Source organism: Pelophylax lessonae (assembly GCF_965119305.1).
Source record: "Pelophylax lessonae genome assembly, chromosome: 3".
Taxonomy (NCBI): Eukaryota; Metazoa; Chordata; class Amphibia; order Anura; family Ranidae; genus Pelophylax; species Pelophylax lessonae.
This window is the reverse complement of record NC_138770.1, coordinates 397,429,280-397,453,210: the sequence shown is the minus strand read 5'-3', so window position 1 is coordinate 397,453,210 and position 23,931 is coordinate 397,429,280. Positions and strand designations below refer to the sequence as shown.

The following is a 23,931-nucleotide window of genomic DNA, read 5'->3' as shown; positions in this document are numbered from 1 at the left end:
CATCTTTGTTTCTATTTGGGGGCTGTATGCTTTGTACCTCTGCCCTGTTTTTCACCAAAACCATCATAAAGGACACCCTGGTGGACACAGCCAAAAGTGTATATATCTTTGTTATAAATTTAGTTTTGTAGTATCGGATTTACTGAAAAACGTCTGGCTCAAGGAAATAAGGAAATACATACTGTTTGATTCAAGAAAATCTGGGAATATAAATAGTAAGGTTTTTATACTGAAGGAGAAGAAGTAATGTCTACACCAGGGAAGAAAGGCAATGGTCCAGCACATGTGTAATTTCTGTTCATCACCATCCCTTTCAGTTGTGGAGTAGTCTGATCAACCATCCTCTGGGTGCAAGCTCCATCAGAGGATAAAGTTCTTTACACATAAGAATGTGGTCTCCTCAACCTATGCCAGTACTGAGCTTTTAGTCCCAAAGTTTGATGAGGCCATCCCATCCACATGTGATAACTTTAGATGTTTCATGTGGGTGCCATACTGCACCTATGCACACTTTATCATGAGCTTTCAATCTGCTGTACAGTTTAGTGGTCTTCCAATCCCAGATGTTCAGCTTTCCATCAGCATCACCAGAAACCACATAACTAAAAGTAAATAAATAAATGGTTAGAGGGGGGAATCGACATTACAATCAGCAACTCAATTAGAATTTCTGGAAATTTAGCAACACATTATGTACTTGAAATCATGCAAAGTTGCTATTTTTACTCTTAGATATTATTTAGAATCCTTTCACATAGGTGTCATCAGTTTAGTCACATTTTTTCATAAAACTGATGCAGGTTACATCCGTTTAAGGTTCCATGCACACTTGCGAATTGCCATTGGTGATTAGATTTGGGAGACCCAGCGGGGAACCCGCAATTAGCAGTGGATGCAAAGTCGACATGAAAGCAAGGGGAGGCTGACAGCTCCCGCAGCCATTTGTGGCTGCTCACATGTAATTGCTAATGGCGTGAATATCTGAAAATGACTGGCTCTGGATACAGACTGTCATCCATTTACATTTACAAGCACACAAGAATGAATTGCTGTCCAAATGAAAAATGGATGAATGGAAAGCTTGCATGAAAGGGCCCTTACAAATATTCTAAACCCTAATAACCTGCACCTTGTGTTTTTAACCTGCATTAAAGGTGCATTGATTATGTAGTTTCATGATACCATTTGTTGGCCAGTACATACAGCATTTAGTGGTGTAAATTGTCACATTCCTTTGTCAGCAGTTTCCGTTTGTGTTCAAATATGAGGTGTGCAGCATTGCACTGCAAAGGTTAATACATGACCTCTGACTGTAGTCTAGAAACTGACACTTCCTATGAAGAAACTACATATCCCAGGGTCTCTCAGTCTAGTCCTAGCTCACTAACTCATTAGTTAGATCTAACAGCCATAAAAACGCAGATAATACACACACACACACACACACACACACACCTCACTAATCAGCTGGAAGATTTTTCTTTATTACACTAGCACTCCCACATTTGTGATGCGATACAGAGCTGATGGCAACGCATGTACTGCTAGCGTTGCATTCCAGAACAGGAAGTTGACTTGCCCCTTTTGTGAATAAGGACAGGCTGGCTGTAGCAAACCAGGAACATAATGGAAGTTATCAGCCATGATATCACAAACCACAGGTAAGGCAAACAGCACAGGGAATACAACTACACTAATACCTAGTAAAAATCAACAAAAACATTTGAAAGTGTACAGTGCCTTAACCAGTTGCCGACCAGCTCCTGTATATTTACTGTGGCAGGCTGGCTCCTACAGGCAAAGATCTACGTCGCTCGCCTGGGAGGAGCTAGGGGGCGAGCGCGCCCCGCCGACGGCACGCTCCCGCCCCCGATTGTCAGCGGGGAAGCCATTGCGTGTGTCAGGCAGCTCCGATTGCCGCCTGACACCCGTGATCGCTCCCCGCAGAGAGAGAAGGACGGTTGGCTGTTGTAAACACAGCTGACCGTCCTCCTCCCTAAAATGATCACAGAGCTCATGTGATCCTGCTATATAGGATCACATGTCTCTGTGGTTATCTCAGAAGCCACCCCTCCCCCCCCCCCACAGTTCGAAACCCTACCCTAGGGTCACATTTAACCCCTTGATCACCTATACTGTAAACCCCTTCCCTGCCAGTGTCATTACAGTAACAGTGCATATTTTTAGCAAAGGGCATTTTTGCTTTTCAGCACTGTGCTACTTTATCAGGTAATTGTGCGGTCATGCAACACTGTACGCAAATTACATTTATATAACTATTTCACACAAATAGAGCTTTATTTTGGTGTTATTTGATCGCCACCGGGTTTTTTTAATTTTTCTATTATATAAACAAAAAAAGTCCAAAAAAAAAAAAAAAAAAAAAAAAGGTTTTACTACTTTGTTTTAAAACATATCCAAAAATAAATAAATAAAACAATCTAATTTTGTTCTCAATGTAGACCAAAATGTGTTTTGTTACATGCCTTTGGTGAAAAAAAATCCCAATAGGTTTATATGTATTGAACTGTGCGAAAGTTAGAATGTCTACAAACTATGGCGTGTACATATATGCTAGGATTTGCACAGCTATAGATGCTATACTGTAATGGCGGTTGATCAGTGAATTATAGTGGGACTGTGATAGCGCCAGAATTCCTGCCACCCTAACAGACACTGGCTGGGAGGGTCACTGACATGAATGTGGCTAGTGACACTATTACTGTGATCAGTGATAACACTGTACTAATGACACTAGTTGGGAGGGAGATGACATCTAGGAGCAATCAAGGGGTTAACTGTGTGCCTAACAAGTGTAATGTGTGCTGCCTTTACTTACTAATCTGGATGTTTTCCCTCTCCCTGCCCTTCAGGAAGAAGAAACAGCCAGATCACTTTTCCTATGTACACAGAGCTCTGTGTGAGGAGGAAGGGGGTGGGCTGTCAATTACCACTGTGCATATGCCCACATGTGTGACTCTATAGTCCCATGGGCTGCTCAGATGTAATAGGGAGGAAATGCTTAGGGTAGAAATACATTGAAAACTGAGCATGTGCACTAACTACCAACACTGCTCTGCAAAATCCCCAACTGCAGTGGGGACATGGACAGAAGGGGGAGATAGAGAACAGAAGGATGAACCAAATTTTTTGTAGAATGCAGAAAATTATGTGGGTTCATGACCCTTTAATCTAAACAAATCTCAAACCCAGGCACATCTAAACTGAGAACAAAAAACATTAATAATCCCAATCAGAATCCAGATAAACATATACATTTTAGACAAATGTTCACACTTCCTGAAAATGACAAACCTGGTTTTGCCCTACACCTCAGCAGCATCCCTACTGGTCCTTTGATTACTGACCAAAGTGCGGATGGGAGAGGGTTGACTCAAGCGTCAGTTTTAGGTTCCTTTCACACTTACGGACCGTTTGTCATCCGTTTACATCGCTTTTTCCATAGAAATGCATTGATGTCCATTTTTCAACAGTCAACGGATGGATGACAAACGGATGTTGACTGAAAAAAAACTGACGACAAAAAAACGTGACTGAATTGATGAAATGAACGGTATGTATGTGCAAAAAGGGCTTTACAGGAAAAGTCAAGCTCAGATTGAATAGGGTATGTTTATGCCCTATTAGTGGCCCATATTGTGACTTTTAGGGTATCAACACAATCACAACATAAACCCCTCTTGCTGTTACCACGTTATATTGTCTATTGTGATTCAGTGGTATACAGCTTACACAAAAAAAAAAAAATGGGATTTTTACTTACCGTAAAATCCATTTCTCTGATGCTCATTGACAGACACCGCTCCTTATCATCTTGACCATTGGGTTATACTGCCCCCTACAGGAGTAGGACGCTAGGCAGGAAAAAGATTGACTACACCTATGGGCCAGTCCCAGGGGGTATACTCCCATTCTCAGCTATAGGCACTCAGTTTTGTCACAAGCAGTGTCAGAAGAAAGCCAACTCCACAGAGGGGTGGGAACTGTGTGTCAATGAACATCAGAGAAAGGGATTTTACGTTAAGTCATTGATGGACACTGCTCCTTATCTGGACCATTGGGACATCCCAAAGCAGTGGGAGGGGTGGGAACAGCAAGACAAAATTCCCCAAGGCTAAATCGTAGCCAACCAGGTAATATGAAGCTCAACCAAAAACAACTGGAGCTCGCTTGGAAAAAAAAAAAAAAAACACAACACACCCTCAAAAAGGACCAGATCCTCCAAACAGCAGTCTGCAAAACCTTGCGGCCAAAAGAGGCATCCGCAGGTGCCAACACATCCACCTTATAAAGCTTTGTGAAAGTGTGCACAGATGACCAGGTTGCCGCTTTGCAAACCTGTATCATTGACGCCTAATGACGGAAGGCCCAGGAGGCACTAAGCTCCCAAGTAGAGTGCGCCTTAAGAGGGAAAGGAGGAACCTGACCCTTAATTGAATATGCCTGAATCACCGTCTGAGTAATCCATATGGAAATGGTCGCAGCAGACCCGGCCATCCCTTTCCGAGGTCCATCCATGGAGTACAAATCGGGAGTCTGACTTTCTAAAAGACACTGTAGCTGCCAGGTACACCCTGATTGCCGGAACCACATCCAGGGAATGCAAGGCAATTTCCTTAGGATGTTTAGGCCTGGGACCTAGGAAAGGCAACACAATGTCTTCATTCAAATGAAAATCAAAATGGAACAACGGACAGGGACAAAGAACCACTTTATCTTTGTTAACCACCAGGTAAGGTGAACAACAAGACGCCGCCAGCTCTGACACCCTGTGCGCAGCAGTAATAGCCACCAAAAAGGCCACCTTCTGGGACAATGTAAGCAGGGGAACCTCCCGAATATTTTTGAAGGGAGGTTTCTGGAGAACTGACAACCAAATTGAGGTCCCACGACAGCAATGAAAACTGCACTGGGGAGCCAAGTGTCGAACTCCTAGGGTAAAGGTATACAACCAGGAATGTGTGGCCAATGGACGTTGAAAGAAAACCGCCAAGGCCGAAACCTGGCCCTTGATAGTACTCAAGGCCAGGCGCTACTCAGCCCCCTGATGGAGGGAAAAAGGGAGAACCCCAAGAGGCTCACACCACGCAATGTACGTCTTCCAAGTACGATGGTCGATCTTCCTAGAGGTAGATTTTCTAGACTTTAACAGCATAGGAATCACAGATTCAGACAAGCCTCTATCCTTCAGCACCTGGCTTTCAACAGCCAAGCTAATAAAGTCAGCAACTGTAAGCAGGATGGAAGATTGGCCCTTGGGACAGCGGATCCTCCCTGAGAGGAAGTCTCCAAGGAGCATAGGCAACTAGCTGTATCAGATCGGCATACCAAGACCGGGGAGGCAAGTCTGGAGCCACTAGAATGACCGCAATTCCTGCTGCCTCGACCCTGAACAGGTGTCTTGGCAGAAATTTGAGGGGGAAAGGCGTAAACTAGACGATACTGACTCCAAGGAGCCACTAATGCGTCTGTGGCGTCGGCAGGAGGATCCCGAGACCGTGCCACAAACCTCTGTACCTTCCTTGAAATGGCAGCAGAGATCGCTGGAACGTATCAGTCTGTCCACCTTAGAATGCCGGCTACTTCCTGAGCTGCCAGGACACTTCTTGTGCCCCCTTGGTGATTGACAGACCATGCCTGTGGCATTGCTTGATTGAATTTGTACCATACACCCCTGAAGGCAAATTGTCCAATGATCCAGACAAAGTCTGATTGCTCAGAGTTTCAGCACATTAATCGGCAGTCTGGACTCTTCCAGAGTCCAGACCCCCTAAGCACAATCTGCCCTGAGGACACCTCCCCACCCGGACAGGCTGGCATCCGTGGTGACAACCGTTCAGTACAGGGGTAGAAAGGATTTCCCCTGTTGAAGTGCCAAAGAATGAAACCACCTCTAGAGACCGTCCCATTTCATCAGAATCTCTTTTGCAGAGATCTCGTGTGGAACTGTGCAAGCGGAACTGCCTCGAAGGTAGACACCATCAGTCCCAGCACCTGTATGCAAGCCTGGAGGGATAACAGTCTGCTGAACAACAGAATTGCCTCCTGCAATGTCTGGAGTTTTTCCAGAGGAGGAAATACTCTGGCTGAGGCCGAGTCCAGAGTCAGACCCAGATAGTCCATGTTTTGTGGACAGAACCAGAGCAGAGCAGACTTCTGAAGATTCAGAATCCAACCAAATTCCCTCTGAGTTTATTCACAGAGTAATCTCCAAGTAGTCCTTCAGAGCAGTCGGAGACTCTGGTTGTAGAAGATTGTCCAGGAACCCCAGTGCTGCAACAATGCTAGTACCGGGACCAACACTTTTGTGAAGACCCGAGGAGCAGAGGCGAGACCAAAGGGTAACGCCACAAACTGATAATGCTCCTTGCCCACAGTAAAGAGGAGGAAGCGCTGGTGACCGACACATATTGGAATGTGAAGGCAGGCGTCATTTATGTCAATAGAAGTGAGAAAATCCCCTTGGTGTAGCGACGTCACTACTGTGCGAATCAACTCCATTCAGAACTTCAGTACCCGCACAATGCAGTTTTGCGCCTTAAGGTCCAGAATTGGACGTACCTTGCCTGCCTGCCTTCCTTCCTGGGAACTGTAAAGATTTGAGTAAAACCCCTGAAAACGGTCCAAAGTTGGAACTGGAACAATCACCCCTTTAAGTAACAAGTCTTGCACTGCCCCAAAGAGACCCCATAAGCGATCTGGGGACAAGTGCAGGTTGGAAAGGAAGAACCCTCCCGGAGGATAAGAACGAAAATCGATCTTGTAGCCGGACCGAATGATTTAATGGACCCACTTGTCCTCTAACAGGGAGGTCCACAGATGCAGAAACCAGCAAAGACCCCCCCCCCCCCCACCACCACCTCAGATACAGGTGAGGGCGCCCTTCTTGCAGAGGAAGCCTTGCTTGTCCGCAGGTCTGGAAGAGCCTGCTCGTGGCTTGCCAGACCATGTCCTCTTTGAACCTCCAGTGGAGGCCCTGAATTGCTTTGATCCCTTGTCTTGAGACCCTATATGATGTCATCCAAGGAAGCTCCAAACAGGTGATCCCCTACAAGGGGGGAGCAGATAAAGCCTTCTTAGAAGTCTGGTCCGCAGACCAGCATTTCAGCCAGATAATACGTTGAAGGACCACTGCTGACAGACAGCCTAAAAAGCAAAGGAGCCACATCCAAAGAGGAATCACAGATGAACTGTAGCCCCTGGACCAACTGAACCGCCAGCTCGGCAAAGGAAAGTTGTTTCCCCTCCAGGTCCCGGCATAAAAGTTTAGCCCACTTGGTCAGAGTTTGTGACACCAGCACAATAGTAAATACCGGCCTAAGTGCCTAACCAGCCACAATGAACATATGGAGGGCCAGAGCTTCTGCCCTCCTATCAGCCCGATCTTTAAAGGTCGGGGACTCCTCAACTGGAATTAAGGTAGCTTTATTTAACCTGGAAACCAGCAAGTCCAATACAGGTGAGATCGGCCACTTTTTAAGCAGGGAAACCTCATAAGTATACTGCATAGCAAAATGCTTAGGGACCAAAAGAGTGCGTTTGGACAACCCCACTGTTTTGTAACAATGTTGTCAAAGTAAGCAGAAAAAGGGAACACCCTCGCCGTTTTGGAGGGCCTGTGGGTGCCAAAAGTGGGTGCCAACTGCGAGGCCCATCCGTGAGCACAAATATTGAGTCTGACTTCCTAAAAGAATCCGTAGCTGCCAGGTACATCCTTATTGCCCAGACCACATATCAAGGCATGCAATGCAATTTTTCCTTCGGATGTTTCGGTCTGGGACACAGGGAAGGCAACACAACGTCTTGTATTCAAATGAAAATCAGAGACAACCTTTGGGAGGAATGACGGACAGTGGCGAAGAACCACCTTATCTCTGAATTACCAAGTAAAGTTTACGACAGGATAACGCCGCCAATTCCGACAACCTGTGCGCAGAGGTGATAGCCACCAAAAATGCCACCTTCTGATACAGCGTAAGCAAGGGAATCTCCTGAAGATTCTCAAAAGGAGGCTTCTGGAGGACCAAAAGCAGCAAATTGAGATTCCAAGGTGGCAACAGGGACCGCACTGGAGGAACAAAATGTCGGACACCCTGAAGAAAGGTACACACCAGTGAGCATGTGGCAAAGGGTTGTTGGAAGAAGATCGCCAAAGCCGACACCTGGCCCTTGATTTTAATCCAGGCCAATTTCTGTTCAACCCCCCGTTGAAGGAAGGCCAAAATCTGAGCCACCGAGAAGGAGCGAGGATGAATCCCAAGAGACTCACACCACAAATCGTACGTCTTCCACCTACAGTGGTAGATCTTCCTAGAAGTGGATTTCCTAGCTTTTAACAGCCTTGAAATCACTGACTCAGATAAACTTCTATCCATCAGCACCTGGCGTTCAACAGCCAAGCCGTCAAAGCCAGCGACTATAAAGCAGAATGGAAGATTGGTCCTTGGGACAGTAAATCCTCCCTGAGAGGAAGCTTCCAAGGAACGTCGACGACCAGCCGCACCAGATCAGCATACCCAGCCCGGTGAGGCCAGTCCAGAGCCACCAAGATGATCATAATCCTTTCAGCCTCAATCCTGCATAGAAGTCTTGGCAGAAGCTTGAGAGGAAGGAAAGCGTAAATCAGACGATACTGACTCCACGGGGCCACCAGCTCATCTGTGGCGTCTGCCAGATGAACCCGTGACCGAGCCACAAACCTCTGCACCTTTCTGTTGAGCCGAGACGCCAACAGATCCACTTCGGGGATTCCCCACCGGAGCCACAACTGATGAAACACCTCCAGATGAATGGTCCAGGCACAGTCTGACTGCTCGGAGTTCCAAGACATTGATCGGTAGTCTGGGACTCTTCCAGTGTCCAGATCCCCTGAGCAGAATTTTTGCCGAGGACGCCTCCCCAGCCAGACAGGCTGGTATCCATGGTGACCAATGTCCAATACAAGAGGAGGAAGGATTTGCCCAGCCGAAGCCCTGGAAAACTAAGCCACCATATCAGGGACTCCTTCGTTCCCTGGCTAAGCCGGATCGGATTGTCCAGAGACAGTCCAGGTACAATCCAAGGACAGTCTTGTCCTATTTGGCCAGAATCTTCCTTTCCTTATATGGAACTGTACGAAAACCTGCATGCAAGTCCGGCGGGATAACCATCTGCTGGACAGCAGGACACGAATTGCAGCCTGCAATTTCTGGAATTTGTCCAGAGGAAGGAGCACTCTGGCTAAGGCCAATTCCAGAGTCGGACCCAGCTCTCGGCTTGCTAGACCAGGTTCGTTTGGATCCTCCAGAAGAGGCCCCGAAAGGCTTCGTGCCCTTGTCAGTCGACCCTGAGGGATGAAAAAAAAAAACCTATGAGCTGAGAAGGAGGGCCCACATCTACGACGAGGTTCCTTGCCCTAAGTAGCCTGCGGAAGAAGAGTACTTTTTCCCCCTGTGAGACCTTTAACGAGGTCATCTAGGGTAGCCCCAAACAGGCTATCACCTTGAAAGGGGAGATCAGTCAAGGCCTTTTTAGAAGTCTGGTCTGCGGACCAGCACTAAAACCAATGCATTTAAACCAAAAGACACGCCAAAGGACAACTGCCGAAACAGAGAGCCAAGCCACTAGGGGAGCCACATCCATAGAGGCATCACAGAAACTGCAGCCCTTGGACCAGCTGGTCCACCAGCTCAGCAAAGGGCATGGGAGATGTTCTCCCTCTAGATCACAGAGTAAAAGCTTAGCCCACTCGGTCAGTTTGTGACACCAGGGCAATGATGAATACGGGCCTCAGTGCTGAACCAGCTAGAGTGTACATATTGTGGGCCACAGCCTCCACCTTCCTGTCAGCTGGATCCTTAAAGAGGAAGTAAACCCTCCTCTGACACTTTTACCTATAGGTAAGCCTATATTAAGGCTTACCTATAGGTAGTGTAAATATCTCCTAAACATGTACCGTTTAGGAGATATTTACCTTACATGCAGCCAGTGACGTCACTGGCGCATGCGCTCTGAAGGAACGGCCGCTGGTGCCGTTTCTTCAGAGCCCCGTGCCGTGACCATCGGCTCCCGCGCGCGTGCGCGGGAGTGACGTCACCGCGGCTCCGGCCAATCAGATGGCCGGATGCCGCGATCCCGGAAGACGGGCGACTGGACATGTCGCCCGTCATACAGGTGAGTGAGGGGCACGGCGGGGGCTCGTTCTTGGGTAAGTATTTCATAATGAGCTAGTATGCGATGCATACTAGCTCATTATGTGTTTCTCTTTCAGGTTACAGAAAAAAAAAAAAAAAACGTTCATGGGTTTACAACCTCTTTAAAGGCCGGGAACTCTTCAACCGGAATCATGGTTGCCTTGTTCAATCTGGACACCAGTGGAACAGTCCAGTTTTTAATAAGGGACTCCTAATAGGGCTAATGCCTAGTAAAGCACTTAGGGACCCCAAGGGGACAATTTGATTGTCCCCACTCTTTAGCAACAATTCTGTGAAAATAGGTGAGAAAGGAAACCTCTTTGCTGCTCTGGATGGCTTGTGAGTGCCAAAGGTAACCTGCTCCTCCATCGCAGCTGCGGCTGTGTCTTCCATCTTCAAGGTCTCTTGCACAGATACAATCAGTGCTTCCACCAGCGCCTTTTCGTGCGCGGTTGCAGATGTGGAGGAATCATCCTCACTTTTAGAGGATTCCAAGCACGTGGTTGCAGACCCAGCAGGGTGACCCATGTCCACAGCGCCCAAATCAGATTCAGGATCCGATGAGACAGATGAGTCAGGGGAAGGCAGGGGGCGCTTTTTGCTAGCACGTCGGCCGAAAAACACCTCCACCTGGGACACAAAGGACTCCAGGACCGCTGTCAGTGCATCGATGGATGGTTGGGACCCGGAGGGCCCCACAGCCTCAGAGAGGGGGTCAGGTGGGGGTGCTCAAAAGACTCCAAAAAGTGTAAAACACTGCAAAGGGACACCACCCGGTTGCCAGGCACAAGCACTATGCAATCCTCAGCAGAGAGAGGGAGAGAACCCCACCAGACTCCCCACCCAGCAGAAACCGGCACCTGCAGCCACCAGGAAAAGTCTGCATTCCACGTGCGGCGTTTAGGAAGTGAAAAGATCCAGGAGTCAGCACCAGGGGATGAGGAGAGGCTCCCACCACCGAAATCAATGATCACAGAGCTCCACTGTCATTGCTGCTGCTGTTTTCAAATGGCAAACCACCGCAAAATGGCCACCGGACTACACAAACATGGCCGTCGTGCATAGAAACACAAAGGCTACAGCAAAATGGAGGCACCACAAGGCTCCCAAGGACCCAGGAGGGATCCCTAGGCCTCAAGGACAGATTCAGGCAGGATGGGGGGGGACCTGGCAGGAGCTCAAACCAGGTACAAACACCCCCCCCACACACACACACACACACACACAGCTGATCGTCCGGTCGCTGGCGGTTCACCCCCCCCGACACCCTTTGCCAGCACAGCACCCTGCCCCCACCCCAGGAGGTGAACCAGACCACCCACACAGCCTGACGGGAAGGAGGGGAACCCAGGGGTCTGACTGTACCAAGGAGGGGCCCATGTCCACCCTAAACCCCTCCAGGGGGAGGGGCAGCTACTATACTATACTCACTATACCAGGAACCAGGCAAGCACCGCTTCAGACAGAGCCCCTCGCCATCTAAATGGAGGGCTGTCAGCCAGGAGGAAAGCTGCGACTCGGCTGAGACCCGGTTGTATGCTTCCTCGCAAGGCGTTTACTTCGCAGGCCAGCCCCCATCCAGTAGGCAATGTCGCGGCTGGCCAGACAGTCTTGCAGTTGATTGTATATCTCACAGGAAAAAAACAGGAGAAAAAAATTTTTATCTAAAAAAATTTGCCAGGACCAGAGATCCGAGCAAGTACCTATAGCAGGGAGAGGGAGTATAACCCCCCTGGGACTGCCCATAGGCATAGCCAGATTATTTTTCTGCCTAGTGTCCTACTCCTGTATGGGGCAGTATAACCCAATTGTTTTTAAGTTCAGGCGCTGTGTCTGTCAATGAATGAAAGAGAAACTGAGTTTTGCAGAATAGAATATAAACTCATGAAGTTTGAACTGCATACTTGGTCCCGGGTCAGATGTTAGTAAAGGCAGTCTCTATATTTCCTATAGCAGAGTTTTTTATTCGGTAAACAATTCACACAAGATAGGCCTGGCACAAATCATGAAATACCATATAATGCATTAGATGTATTCATTTGTTTCCATTTTAACACACTGATTCCTACTACCATATATACTTGTGTATAAGCCGACTTTTTCAGCAATTTTTTTATGCTGAAAAAGCCCCCCTCAGCCTATACTCGAGTGAGGGTCCCACTTACCTGTTCTCCCTGGGGTTGACCAAATGTCAGCGGCAGCCGGCCCGCATGTACACTGCGCATGTGCCGCTCCGGAAAGCCCGTACGCACTCGGACATTCTCGGGCAGACAGCACAAGCGCAATGACGTGTGGCGCCATTTTTAAATGTAAGGCACCTCAGGGATGGGTAAATTAAGACCCCTGCGCAGCCTTTGCATCTTCTGCACCATGCCCGCAGCCCCTGCACCCTGCCCACAGCTTCTTCCTCTCCTGTACCATTCCAACAGCCTCTGGTATCTATTTTTATTTTTAAAATTTACCAGTAGCTGCTGCATTTCCCACCCTAGGCTTATACTTGAGTCAATAAGTTTTTCCAGTTTTTTGTGGTAAAATTAGGTGCCTTGGCTTATACTCGAGTATATACGGGTCGGCTTATACTCAAGTATATACGGTAATTGTTTCAGTGGTTGTTGTCCAGGCCTGCAATCAGATCCAAAAAATAAATATATAAAAAAAAAAAACAATACAAAAAAAATAATTACCTCATGTCTGGTGAAAAGTCTACTTGACAAGCATAGCCTGCAACCATATGACCCTTAAAAATCTTCTTTTTATTCAGCCTGAACCTATTTTGTGCGCCAAATATTAAAATTTGGTTGTCCATTGATTGACAAGCCAGCCATTTACCTAAGGATAAAAAATAAATTAAAAATAATAAATGAAATAAATAAATTTGAATACAGTAAGACAACCAAACCATAACCATATATTGTTAAGAAGCAATGCAAAATAAATACAGTAGGTGAATCTTGCCAGTGGGGGTAAAGACAAATTTATAAAAAAAAAAAAAAAAAAAAAAACAGATTCCAACCCTTCTGTACTCTATTCAAAACCCAAACATTTTAGCTGTATCTAGTGTACATTCCCACTGTTTCTGCTATCTCACTGATGGGTTTGTTTGGTTTTCTCAGGCTTACATGCACTGACAGCTCTTTGGATTTCATATGGAAATTTGAAAAACCAAATTCCACACTTGAAATCAGTAATAGAACTTTTAACTGCGTATCCGTTATGTTCTCAGTAACATCGAGTACAGGCACCTGCAGCTTTAACTGCTTGCTGGGCTATGCTGAACATTTGACAATCTAACACTTCTAGATATTGATAGAGCTTGCCTATTTCTTCCCACTCCCCTATATTTCCAATGGTCCATTAGATTGATGGGCTGCCTCACTAGACTATAGGAATACCCAGAAAGGGGCAACAAAGCTTTGTCAAAACAATGAATTGCCAGTTTTCAGAGCAACCTGGCATTTTGGCCCGCACATTATACCAGCTGACAGTTGATATGTATATTATATATATATATATATATATATATATATATATATATATATATATATATATATATATATATATATATATATATATATATATATATATATATATATATATATATATATATATGTGTTTTTTTTTCTTTTAAGTAATAAGGTAGGGGAAGGTTAGTGTTCCAGACGTAGCTTGGGGTTTACTATTGTGTCATTGCCAGTGCTGTATTTTGGCCTAGGCCAACAAGGCCCAGGCCTAGGGCAGCACTTTTCAGGGGGGGGGGGGCAGCAAAAAAAGCCGTCCCCCTCCACCTGAGACTATTGCCACTGGTTGCTAGAGCCTCCTCTCTCACCCCCCTCTCTCTTTCCCTCTCTCACCCCCTCCCTCTCTCATCCCCCCTTTCAATATTATCTACCCCCTCTCTCTCTCACTCTTTGATCCCCCCCCCTCTCTCTCACCCACCTCCTCTCACTCCCCCTCTTGTGAGATCTCATGGGTTCATGCTGGGACTTGTAGTCGTTCAATTTTGGAAGGAGTCACATCTGTTAAAAAAGGAGTGGGGCAAATTTACATGGGGGGCCCAATTTTAGTCTTGCCTAGGGCAGCACAAAACCAAAATACACCACTGGCCCCAGAATCTGTCCACTTTAACTTGCATTGTACTTACCATTAGGAGAAAGCGTAACAGCTGGCATTGAGTGCATACTTGGCTCTGCTATGTATTTGAAATCCACAGGGATATCCCTAAAAAACAAAACAAAACAAGCGATGAAATAGTTAAAAGGGGTATATACAAAGTTGATAGTGTTCTATATTGTATGATCCGACAAGTAATCCATGGATTCACTTTTGTATTTTTTAATAAACTTTTTCATATGCGGCATGTTGTCCAGCATGTCATTCAAAGGAAGGAAGTCACTGTAACCTGACCGTAATTAAAAATGCTTCAAATATTGCAGTATTGAAAACAGCCTTATGTTATTGGAAGCAAAACTGACAAAATTAAATTGCTGAAGGAACAGAATCCAACTCTGAAAATGAACTCAAGCTGTTCCAAGTGTAATTACAAATGCAAATGCATACAATACTGGAATGGCAAAGAAACAAAATCTAATCTAGTTTGTGGGAATGAATAAGGACCATATGCTGAAGAAAAGCATATGTTTTAATGGAAAAATAGGTGAAATTCCCAATGATAAAAAATAAAATTGCACTGATACTATGCAATCACGTGTATACCATATCTCTTTGGATTGTAGAAATGATTTCACTATGAGACTTACCATTCCCAAACTCTCAAGCTTTTATCATCAGAGGTGCTTACAAAGCGTCTGTTCTCATCCACAAATGTAATGGTGTTGACAGCTCCCAGATGCCTGTCATACTCTTGGACAATTTCTCCAGTCCGAATATCCCACTGGAAATTTAACACACAATTATTACATGGACATAAATTAACGGAGTCCTGAGAAAGCCAGCACAAACAAAATTAAGTTTATTTTTCCAACAGAGAATGTATTTGTAACATACACAGTCCTTAAATTAAATGAATACATTTATACTTAGCAGTAAATACTAATTTTAAGGGACTGTTATAAAAGGGTTTAACCCCATATGCTTCTAAATGGGGCATGAAGCAACAAAGCAGTCAGCACCCTAAGGCTTTTCAGGTTAAGGGAGGCTTCTATCTGGATTCTACCAGAAGCACAGAAAATCTTCCATCCCAGCTTCTGTAGACTGAGATGCAGTAATTTCAAAAACAATGTGGAATAAAGACAATAGGACTTCTCTAATTTGTTTTTTTGGAACTATAAATGTGGGGGGAGCAAACATATCTGCTCATTATAAATAAAACAGTGGCTTTCTGCTTAAAAGGGATTGTAACGGCAGAAGGTTTTTTTTTTTTTTTTTTTATCTTAATGCATTCTATTCATGAAGATAAAAAAAAAAAACCTGTGTGCAGCAGTCCCCTTCAGCCCCCCTAATACTTACTTAAACCTTTACCCGGCGAGGTTGGAGGGGTGTCTAAGCTGCCCGAGTCTCCCCCTCCTTATTGGCTGAGACAGCAGCGTGGCATGATTGGCTCCCACTGCTGTCAATCAAAATCATTCAGCCAATAAGGAGAGAGAGAGAGAGATGGAGAGGAGGCGGGGCCAGGTTGCTGCTCCGTGTCTGAATGGATACAGGGAGCTGTGACTCAGCTCGGGTGCCCCCATAGCATGCTTGCTGTGGAGGCACTCAACAGGAGAGAGGGGCCAAAGAGGGGCCCGAGAAGAGGAGGATCCAGGCTGCTCTGTGCAAAACCAACTGCACAGAGCAGGTCAGTATAACATGTTTGTTATTTAAAAAAAATAATAATAATTAACTCAAAAAGGCAGAATGTGTGGCTTATGGCTGCCATAACAATCCCACTACCCAATGCTCAAGCAATTAGTGAGCTACTAAGGCTGCATTGAGGAAGGAGAACAAGTGCTGTAAACAGTCAAAGTACAAGTGGGAAATCCGTGCATGAGAGGGTCAATTCTTCCACCTTAATATTAAAGCAACATGTTCCTTTGCCAATTTATAAAGAAATCACTGCTATACGTTTTGCTTATTAAGCAACCCACTATAGCAATAACTGTAAACAGAAAATGTGATTTTTGTACTTACGGTAAAATCCATTTCTCTTTTGTTCATAGATGGACACAGCGTTCCATAAATCATAACTATTGGGGTGTCCAAAAGCAGTGCCAAAAGGAAAATGAAGGGTGGGGAAAATAACCAAGGCTAAACATAAGAGCACTAAACAAGGTCACAGGAGCCCCATCTAAAAAATAAAAATGGAAAGAAAAAAAAACACCCCCTCAAGAGGGAACAGCCCCTCTTAAACAGCAGCCTGCAAAAACTTTACGGCCAAAAGAAGCATCCGCAGATGCCAAAGTAGCTACTTTTTTTGTACAATGCACCGACGACCAAGTGGCCGCCTTGTAAACAGTACTCAGCGTCTGATTAGAATGCGCCGTGACAGGGAAAGGAGGAACCTGACCTTTAATAGAATAGGCCTGAGTTACCGTCTGTCTGATCCATCTGGAGTGAGTCTGACCTCCGAAAGGACTCTGTAGCTGCCAGATACAGCTGAATTGCACAAAACACATCCAAATTCCTTGGAATAAGCCGGCTTGGGACACAAAGAAGGAAACTCAATGTCTTTACTCAAATGGAAGTCAGAGAAAACTTTGGGCAAGAATGATGGATAGGGACGAAGAACCACTTTATCCCTATGGACCACTAAATAGGGACTACGCCAGGATAATGCCGCCAACTCCGAAACCCTGTGGGTCGAGGTAATAGCCACCAAGAATGTCACCTTCTGGGACAACCGAGGCAAGGGAATCTCCCCGAATATTCTCAAATGGAGGTTTCCAGAGAACCGAGAGTACCAAGATTAAATTTCATTGTGGCAAGAGAGACCATACAGATGGAGCCACACACGTCAAACCCCCTGAATGAAGGTACAAACTAAAGAGTGCAAGGTTAGGGTTTGCTAAAAGATTGCTAAGGCAGACACCTGGTCCTTGATGGTACTCAAGGCCAACTTCTGCTCAACGCTACGTTGGAGAAAGGCTAGGATCCTACCAGCGCTTTTTCATTCGCTGCTGCAACCATAGAGGAATCATCCTCACTATCGGATGGATCTGGGGTGTGATATTAAGCCCCCCAGGACAGGCCGCATCCACAGCGGCGTCTGGTTTAGAATCTGAGGAGACAGTCTGAGCAGGGGAAGGCAGGGGATGCTTCCTCCTGGGCCTTTGCACCACACGCCATTTCCACCCAGGATACTAAGGACTGCAAGACCGCCATCAGCGCAACCATGAGAAGCTGGGGTTCGAGGGACCTGCCACCTCCATGAGAGAGTCAGTGGGGGAGATGTGACCCTGAGGCTCCATAAGGAAAGGAAGACCTTGCAGTACAAAATAATCTTTTGCCACCACTAAAGGATTCCACCAAAGCTCAGGGTACCCATCAGCAAAGAGAGAGAGATAACAAGGACCCCCGAGGACTCACCCTATCCACTGGGTGAGCGCCGCAAATTTGGTCCCAGCAACACCACGGATGCCATCCCTTTCATATGTGCCGGGCACAGGAAGTTGGGAAGGAAGAGGAAGGAGGAGGAGCTTTGGCATCCCCATGAGGCTTTGGTCCTCTTCTTCATCTCCCGGAATAAGGGAAAATGGCCACCGTGACGTCATCGGGCTACACAAACATGACTGGCGGCCGGAGAACAGCCAAACCAAAGGAAAATGGCCGCCATGACGTCATCTGACTTTAACATGGCCGCCCGGCAGCTGCAGACACTGAAGTATGCTGCCAGAATCTTCCCTGTGCTCTCTGCAAAGGGATGGTCCTGAAGGTACGGTACTCCACAGACAGGGCATACGTTAGGGAAGACTCCGCTGCGCACTCTGCATCGGTCTGGTGACAGGGTTGCTTTAAAAAGGCCGCGTGAGAGAGCTCTGCTCCGATCAGCAAATGGGACTCCCAACTGCTCTGTATTCAAGAATTAAAACACCAACAGCATGTGAAACATTTCTAGCAAGGTCTTGTTGAATGCAGAGAATGGAATTCTCTTTTACCACTTCGAGCTCATACCTGTATGCTCTCAAGAGCAAGTGGTTATTACCAGGATCAAAGCTGCAACTATGATCCTGGTATAAAATTTTAACAGCTGGCAACCGGCTTTCAGGTAAACACGATGCGAGTGGCTCTACAGCCAGCAAATCACTTTTACAGGGCTCATTGGGGCCCCTACCCTCCCGCCGCTGTATCCAGGCTCTCCTGTCCCATTGGGGGGCTTGGGACCGCTGCAAGTGTTTGGGTTAGTGGAGACAAGAGGAGGAGGAGAAACATCTATTCCTCCCCCTTCTCTGTGACAAATAAAGCCAGAAGCAATGTGTATTACGTCTCTTATAGTTTTGGTTCTTTGTTTACTGGCCAGTGAGGCTGCCAAACAAACCATTCTAAGTTTGATTGGCTATCTTGGAGGGCAGAGAGAACAGGGGTCTAATAGACACCAAATCAAATAATAAAGAACATCTGTCACAACCCAAGCTATCACAAGGGATGTTGTTCATGAAGTTAAACTAAAAAAATTTTATAAAAAACATTAAAGCTTAAAAAATAAAAGCTCCCAGACCTCTCAAATGCAAACACGCACGCAGGTCCTGAAAGCATATGTAAAAGCACCACACAAGTGAGGTATCACCGCAAACATCAGGGTAAGAGCAACAATTCTATTGCCAAAGCTCACGTTTACTTATAAACTGGAGACTTGTAAAGACTTTTAAAGCATTGCCTATGGAGATTTTTAGGTACCATGTCACCATGGCTTGTCACCATTTCACAGGTGTGTGAAATTTTAAATCTTAACATGTTTGGTATCCATTTACTCAGCACATCATTTTTTTATATTTTACCAAAAAATGGGTAATGTGTTGTGTGCATTAAAATGCGTTTAAGTGCATTTTTTTCCTGAAAACTTGTTCTTGATAAAAAACGGCTGCACAAATATTGTGCGACATAAAAAATTGCAACAACTACTATTTTATTCTCCAGGGTCTCGGCTTTCAGAAAATACATATTTGGTGGTTATAAAGAATTCTTTAGCAAAAATAAATAAAAAACTGCAGATTATTTTATAAAAATATGCAAAACATTTTAAAATGGTCTTGGTAGGCAAATTGTTGCTTGAGGTCATTGTAGCCGTATTATAGGCAAATTGTTAAAAGGGGCCCCTTTAAAAAACAGAAATCAGTAAAGTGAGAAAACAAAAAATTACAGAATTTTATTCCCATATTTCATGCTGTGCTTTTACCATCAATATTGATACTTACTTGAACTATTTTCTTATCGGACATTCCAGCCACAAACAAACTCTGCTTATCTTCATCAGGATTGAATTTGACACAGTATGGAACTTTTCGGTTTGTAAACCTGGAAATACACTGACCTACAGAAAAGAAAAACATCAATATATTTAAACAAAATATTCTGTGTCTGATTACATGGGTTCTCCATTTACTCTGATTCCACTGTGTCTGTAGGATTTCTACAGCAGGCTAAACTGCATGGACCCTTTCATCAAAAGCAGCACTGAAAACCCAAAAGGCAAAGAGCTTGCACCTGTGTTGAGACTAAAATGGGGCAGCAGCTGAGTACTCCAGGAACCTTAGAGCATTAGTTTTATATACACAGGAAACAATCTGCCTGGAAATACTCAACAGTGTAACTGCCATCCTAAACACAAACTAGCTAAAACTATTTTTTACCTTGTGGGTTTGATGAGCAGCAATTCGCATACCATTAGTTACACTTTACAGTTTTCTTAACTGTAATGTTAAAACTTAAAGCGGAGTTCCAGCCATTTACTCACCTGTCCAACGATGCGGCCGCCCGAAGCCTCGATCCTCTCCCTCGGCGCCGGCATCACTGCTGTGGGCACCCGGCTGTCACAGTTTGTGGCTTCACAGCCGGGTACCCACTGCGCATGCGCGAGTCGCGCTGCGCGCCGTGATTGGCCGGCAATCTTCTGGGACCTCTGACGTGTCCCAGAAGATTGCAGGGAGGGAGGGGGAGAGGAGAACTTCCGTTCAGGGCGCCGCGGCGCTCCGAGCGGAAGTGGGAGCGGGTACCTCTCAAAACTCGGTACCCGCTCCCCCCCCAAAAAAATGACATGCCAAAATGTGGCATGTCAGGGGATCAGGACTCCCTAAAGCGGAAGTTCCACTTTTGGGTGGAACTCCGCTTTAAAGTAGAACTATTGGCAAAAACTTTATTTTCATTTTGCATAGAGCAAGGGAGTGTTTAAACCCCGTCAGATTTTTTTCACCATATGAGTCATTTTGGAGATTTCCCTTCACTTCCTGTCCCATAGCCAAACAGGTGAGAGGAAATCCCTGCAAATTAAGGGATTTTTCTTGAGGACCCCCAGGTCACCAGAACTAGTGTCCCCATTGAAAAATTCCCCCTCCAATACTTTTCTAGAGAGAACCCAAAACTTGGGATTTCCTTTTACTTGAACTAATGATAATAGTAAACAGGACAAATCGAGAAGCTGAATCTCCCCAACGAGGCACAAAACTATGTAAACATGACAGGGAGTTCTAGTCCCTCTCCACTCTATCCAAACCTAAAAAGATTTGCCTTTAGTTCTACTTTAACGTCATCTGAAACAAGGTAACCGACTCTACTGTGGATCACCTGCCAGAAACACCCTCCAATATCATTAGTACTGCCCTCCCTTCTCTAGATGCCACAGCCATTGGACACCTGGCAACATTTACTTCTCAAGAAATTGAGGCTACCACCATTCAATTCTTGCCCTAAGCTAAAAGTACTGGCCTTGACAGGTTTCTAGGTACTTTCTAGAAATGGTTTGTCAGAGATCTCAGATCCATATTGGAAACCAGTAACAATGCAGTCTTTCCTGTTTATGTGTTCAAGGATATAACTTGAGAGGCCCACATCATGCTTAGCCCAAAGCCAATTAAGGACCCGACTCAATGTGCCAGCTATAAGCCTATTTCCCTATAAAGACTTTTATTATGCGAGTCTGTTGGCTGTGATTTTTGCATAAATCTTTATCTGGTCCCTTATATACAGATTGGCTTTGCACTCAACCAGGAAGCATGAGACAACATACTTAAGACCTTGACCCTTCTCAAACATGTCAAGATTTACAGGGTCCCTCTCTGCCTCCTCTCTCAAGATATCAACTTAGCATTAGATTTCCAAACAGGTCCTTCTCAGGCTCCACTCAACTTCTAGCTTTCAAACTTTACCTTAATAAAAATCTGGGACTCCTCCCCCCCAAATTGTCTATGCTCACTAGTCCCAAAAACCCAAACACGTGCAACCTCGCTTTCTACCTGGAGCAACTACCAATACATTATTCATGTAGAATTTCCAGTCCCCATACCCAAAACACTCTCCACTAGATGCTAGAAAATAAACCAATAGCTTCAACAGAACACTTTTCACTTCTGAGCCACACTGCCTTCGGGAGCAGAGGCTTCTTGTTTCCATAACTGCGTGCCGCTCGCATTATTGCTTCCTGTCCTTCCTTGTGTGAGCTGGGTCCGTCTCCTATGAGATCAGCGGAGCATTAGATTCTCCTAGGACTGCATCTCAACTGTGCATGTGCCAGCTGTAGGGCTCCCATTCCTTGAGAATCTTATGCTGGCTGCCTGCTCATTTGTGATCTAAATGACGCTGTAGCGCTGGGGACAGGTTACATAGCCATATATTGACATTGCCCGACACTACATCTGGCGGCAGGCAACAGTGGCAAGTGACGCTGCATCTGGTGGGGGCAAGTGACACGATGCATCTGTTGGCAGGCAACAGTGGCATGGTTGATAATGGTGTCAGGATGTTTAAAGCGCTAACACCAGCCATTCCCAGACAAATCACGACAGCCCCCCCCCCCCCCCCCCGGTCCACATTAGCCGTGCACTTCCAGCTAATGAAGCAAAAGGGATCTGGTGCTTGATGGATTTGTGATCATGTTTTTATTACCATCTACAGCCTTGTTGGAAAGATTTGCCCTCACTTGTCCCAGCAACAACATAGTAACTGGGACAAAGCAATAAAAATCTGATGAACGTTCTAGACAACCCATCACGCTAACAAACAAGTTTTATTGCCATTGGGTCCCTTTTTTGGAAAGATTTCCCCTCCTTTCTTTTCCTGTCATTTAGAAAGGAAAATGAGGAAAAATCTGCCATACAGACACAGACAACTCCGTCAGACCTGCTAAATCTTACCAACTTGGGCTGAAAAAAGCAAAAACATCTGAATCGAAACAAGCTGATAGTACACCAATCTACAGCGTTTAACTTCAATAGTAGAATATATATAGTACCTGTTTCGGAGTCCCACAGCTTGAGATAACGATCATAGGCTGCACTTAGGAACTGTGTCCCGCTATTGTTGAAACATATGTCCCGAACAGCTTTACTGTGGCCTGCAAAATAGAAAGCAGGAAAAGTGTCTTTATGTCATATCCAGAAACAGGCATATAACAATGTATGGAAATGTGTCCCACGATTCAGGGTCTGAGGTAAATTAAAGTTATCATCTTGCGCTACTGAAAAACAGGATTTTTGTACTCCACAAAATCCTATTTTTGGAGTGCATTAAGAGAGACAGGAATTCTTAGAACTATTAGACTGTCAGGTTAAACTGCTGTCTGCAGGAAAAATGGATACAGAAACACAGTAAAAACAGATACAGACAACAACATAAAACAGATGCGAGGGGACTATATTCTTTATAGGATTCCAAGAAAAGAAATTTACGATGGTTATAAGGCTCCTATCCACTTCCTCATTCATTGAGGGACACCAGACATGTGTGAACCTAGTCTGAAGAATAATAAAACAAAAATTCCTGGAAAAATGGAAGGGGAAGCAAAATTCTGATCAGAGGGCGCATAGGTCCTCTGATCAGGCTAAAAATACAGCTACTTTTAGCAGATGGGATGTTTGGCCATAGACAGGGGCTGCCCTTAGGCTGTGTTTTTTGCCTAGTGTTCCACTCCTGAAGGCGGCATTATAACTCAAAGATGACACTGATATGCAAATACATCTGGCTTGGTAAACGACCCAGATCTCACGGTCTCAACTAGTTAAACCTAAGGTTGGAGGATTAGCACTCCCAGATCCTAAAAAATACTTTACAGCATTGGTCTTGAACAGGATTTCAGATGGGAATCATCATAAAGAAACCAAATTGTGGGTACAACTGAAACATGACGTTAGCAAAGCTGATCTTTTCAAACCGATTTGGATTCCCATTCATTTTCGCTCTCTATCAGACTCTACTTCCCCCCTTGACTAGATCGACTCTCACAATAATGGGACTCTCTCCACAAGTCAAATAATTGGTGCTACAACTCCCCCCTGATGCACCTTACTAATCACTTGTTCTTTCCGCTGGGTGCACTGGACCAACAATACAACTGGCTCGCTCAGAAACCGACACTTCTACACCAGATCACCTCTTCTGATGAAATTCTCCCATTGTCCTCCCTCCTAAAGAATACAAAAGCTACAGCTTTAGATCAATGGCGATATAAACCGTTGGCGGGATTTGTCAAAGCTCTGCCGAAAACTCTGAGAACGCTTGCGGACCTCACTCAAGTGGAAAGCATAATGGCTCATACACTACCCCCCCCCCCCCCCCCGCAGGCAGTCTCTAAATTTTATAAAGCCTTAATCTCACT

The 23,931-nt window shown here is 45.4% G+C and overlaps 1 protein-coding gene across 1 annotated transcript in view; it reads right to left on the bottom strand.

The window, feature by feature from the left end:
- Positions 1-358: 358 nt before the first annotated feature.
- The window catches only part of CDC40 (cell division cycle 40), a 102,843-nt gene continuing 79,270 nt past the window's right edge, over positions 359-23,931 (bottom strand). The window contains exons 10-15 of the mRNA XM_082248833.1: positions 22,570-22,671; positions 19,541-19,656; positions 14,951-15,084; positions 14,335-14,411; positions 12,878-13,022; positions 359-602 (exon numbers count right to left, since the gene is read on the bottom strand). Coding sequence (XP_082104959.1) covers positions 425-602; positions 12,878-13,022; positions 14,335-14,411; positions 14,951-15,084; positions 19,541-19,656; positions 22,570-22,671 — 752 coding nt within the window. The 3' untranslated portion in view covers positions 359-424. The remainder of the gene's footprint in view (positions 603-12,877; positions 13,023-14,334; positions 14,412-14,950; positions 15,085-19,540; positions 19,657-22,569; positions 22,672-23,931) is intronic.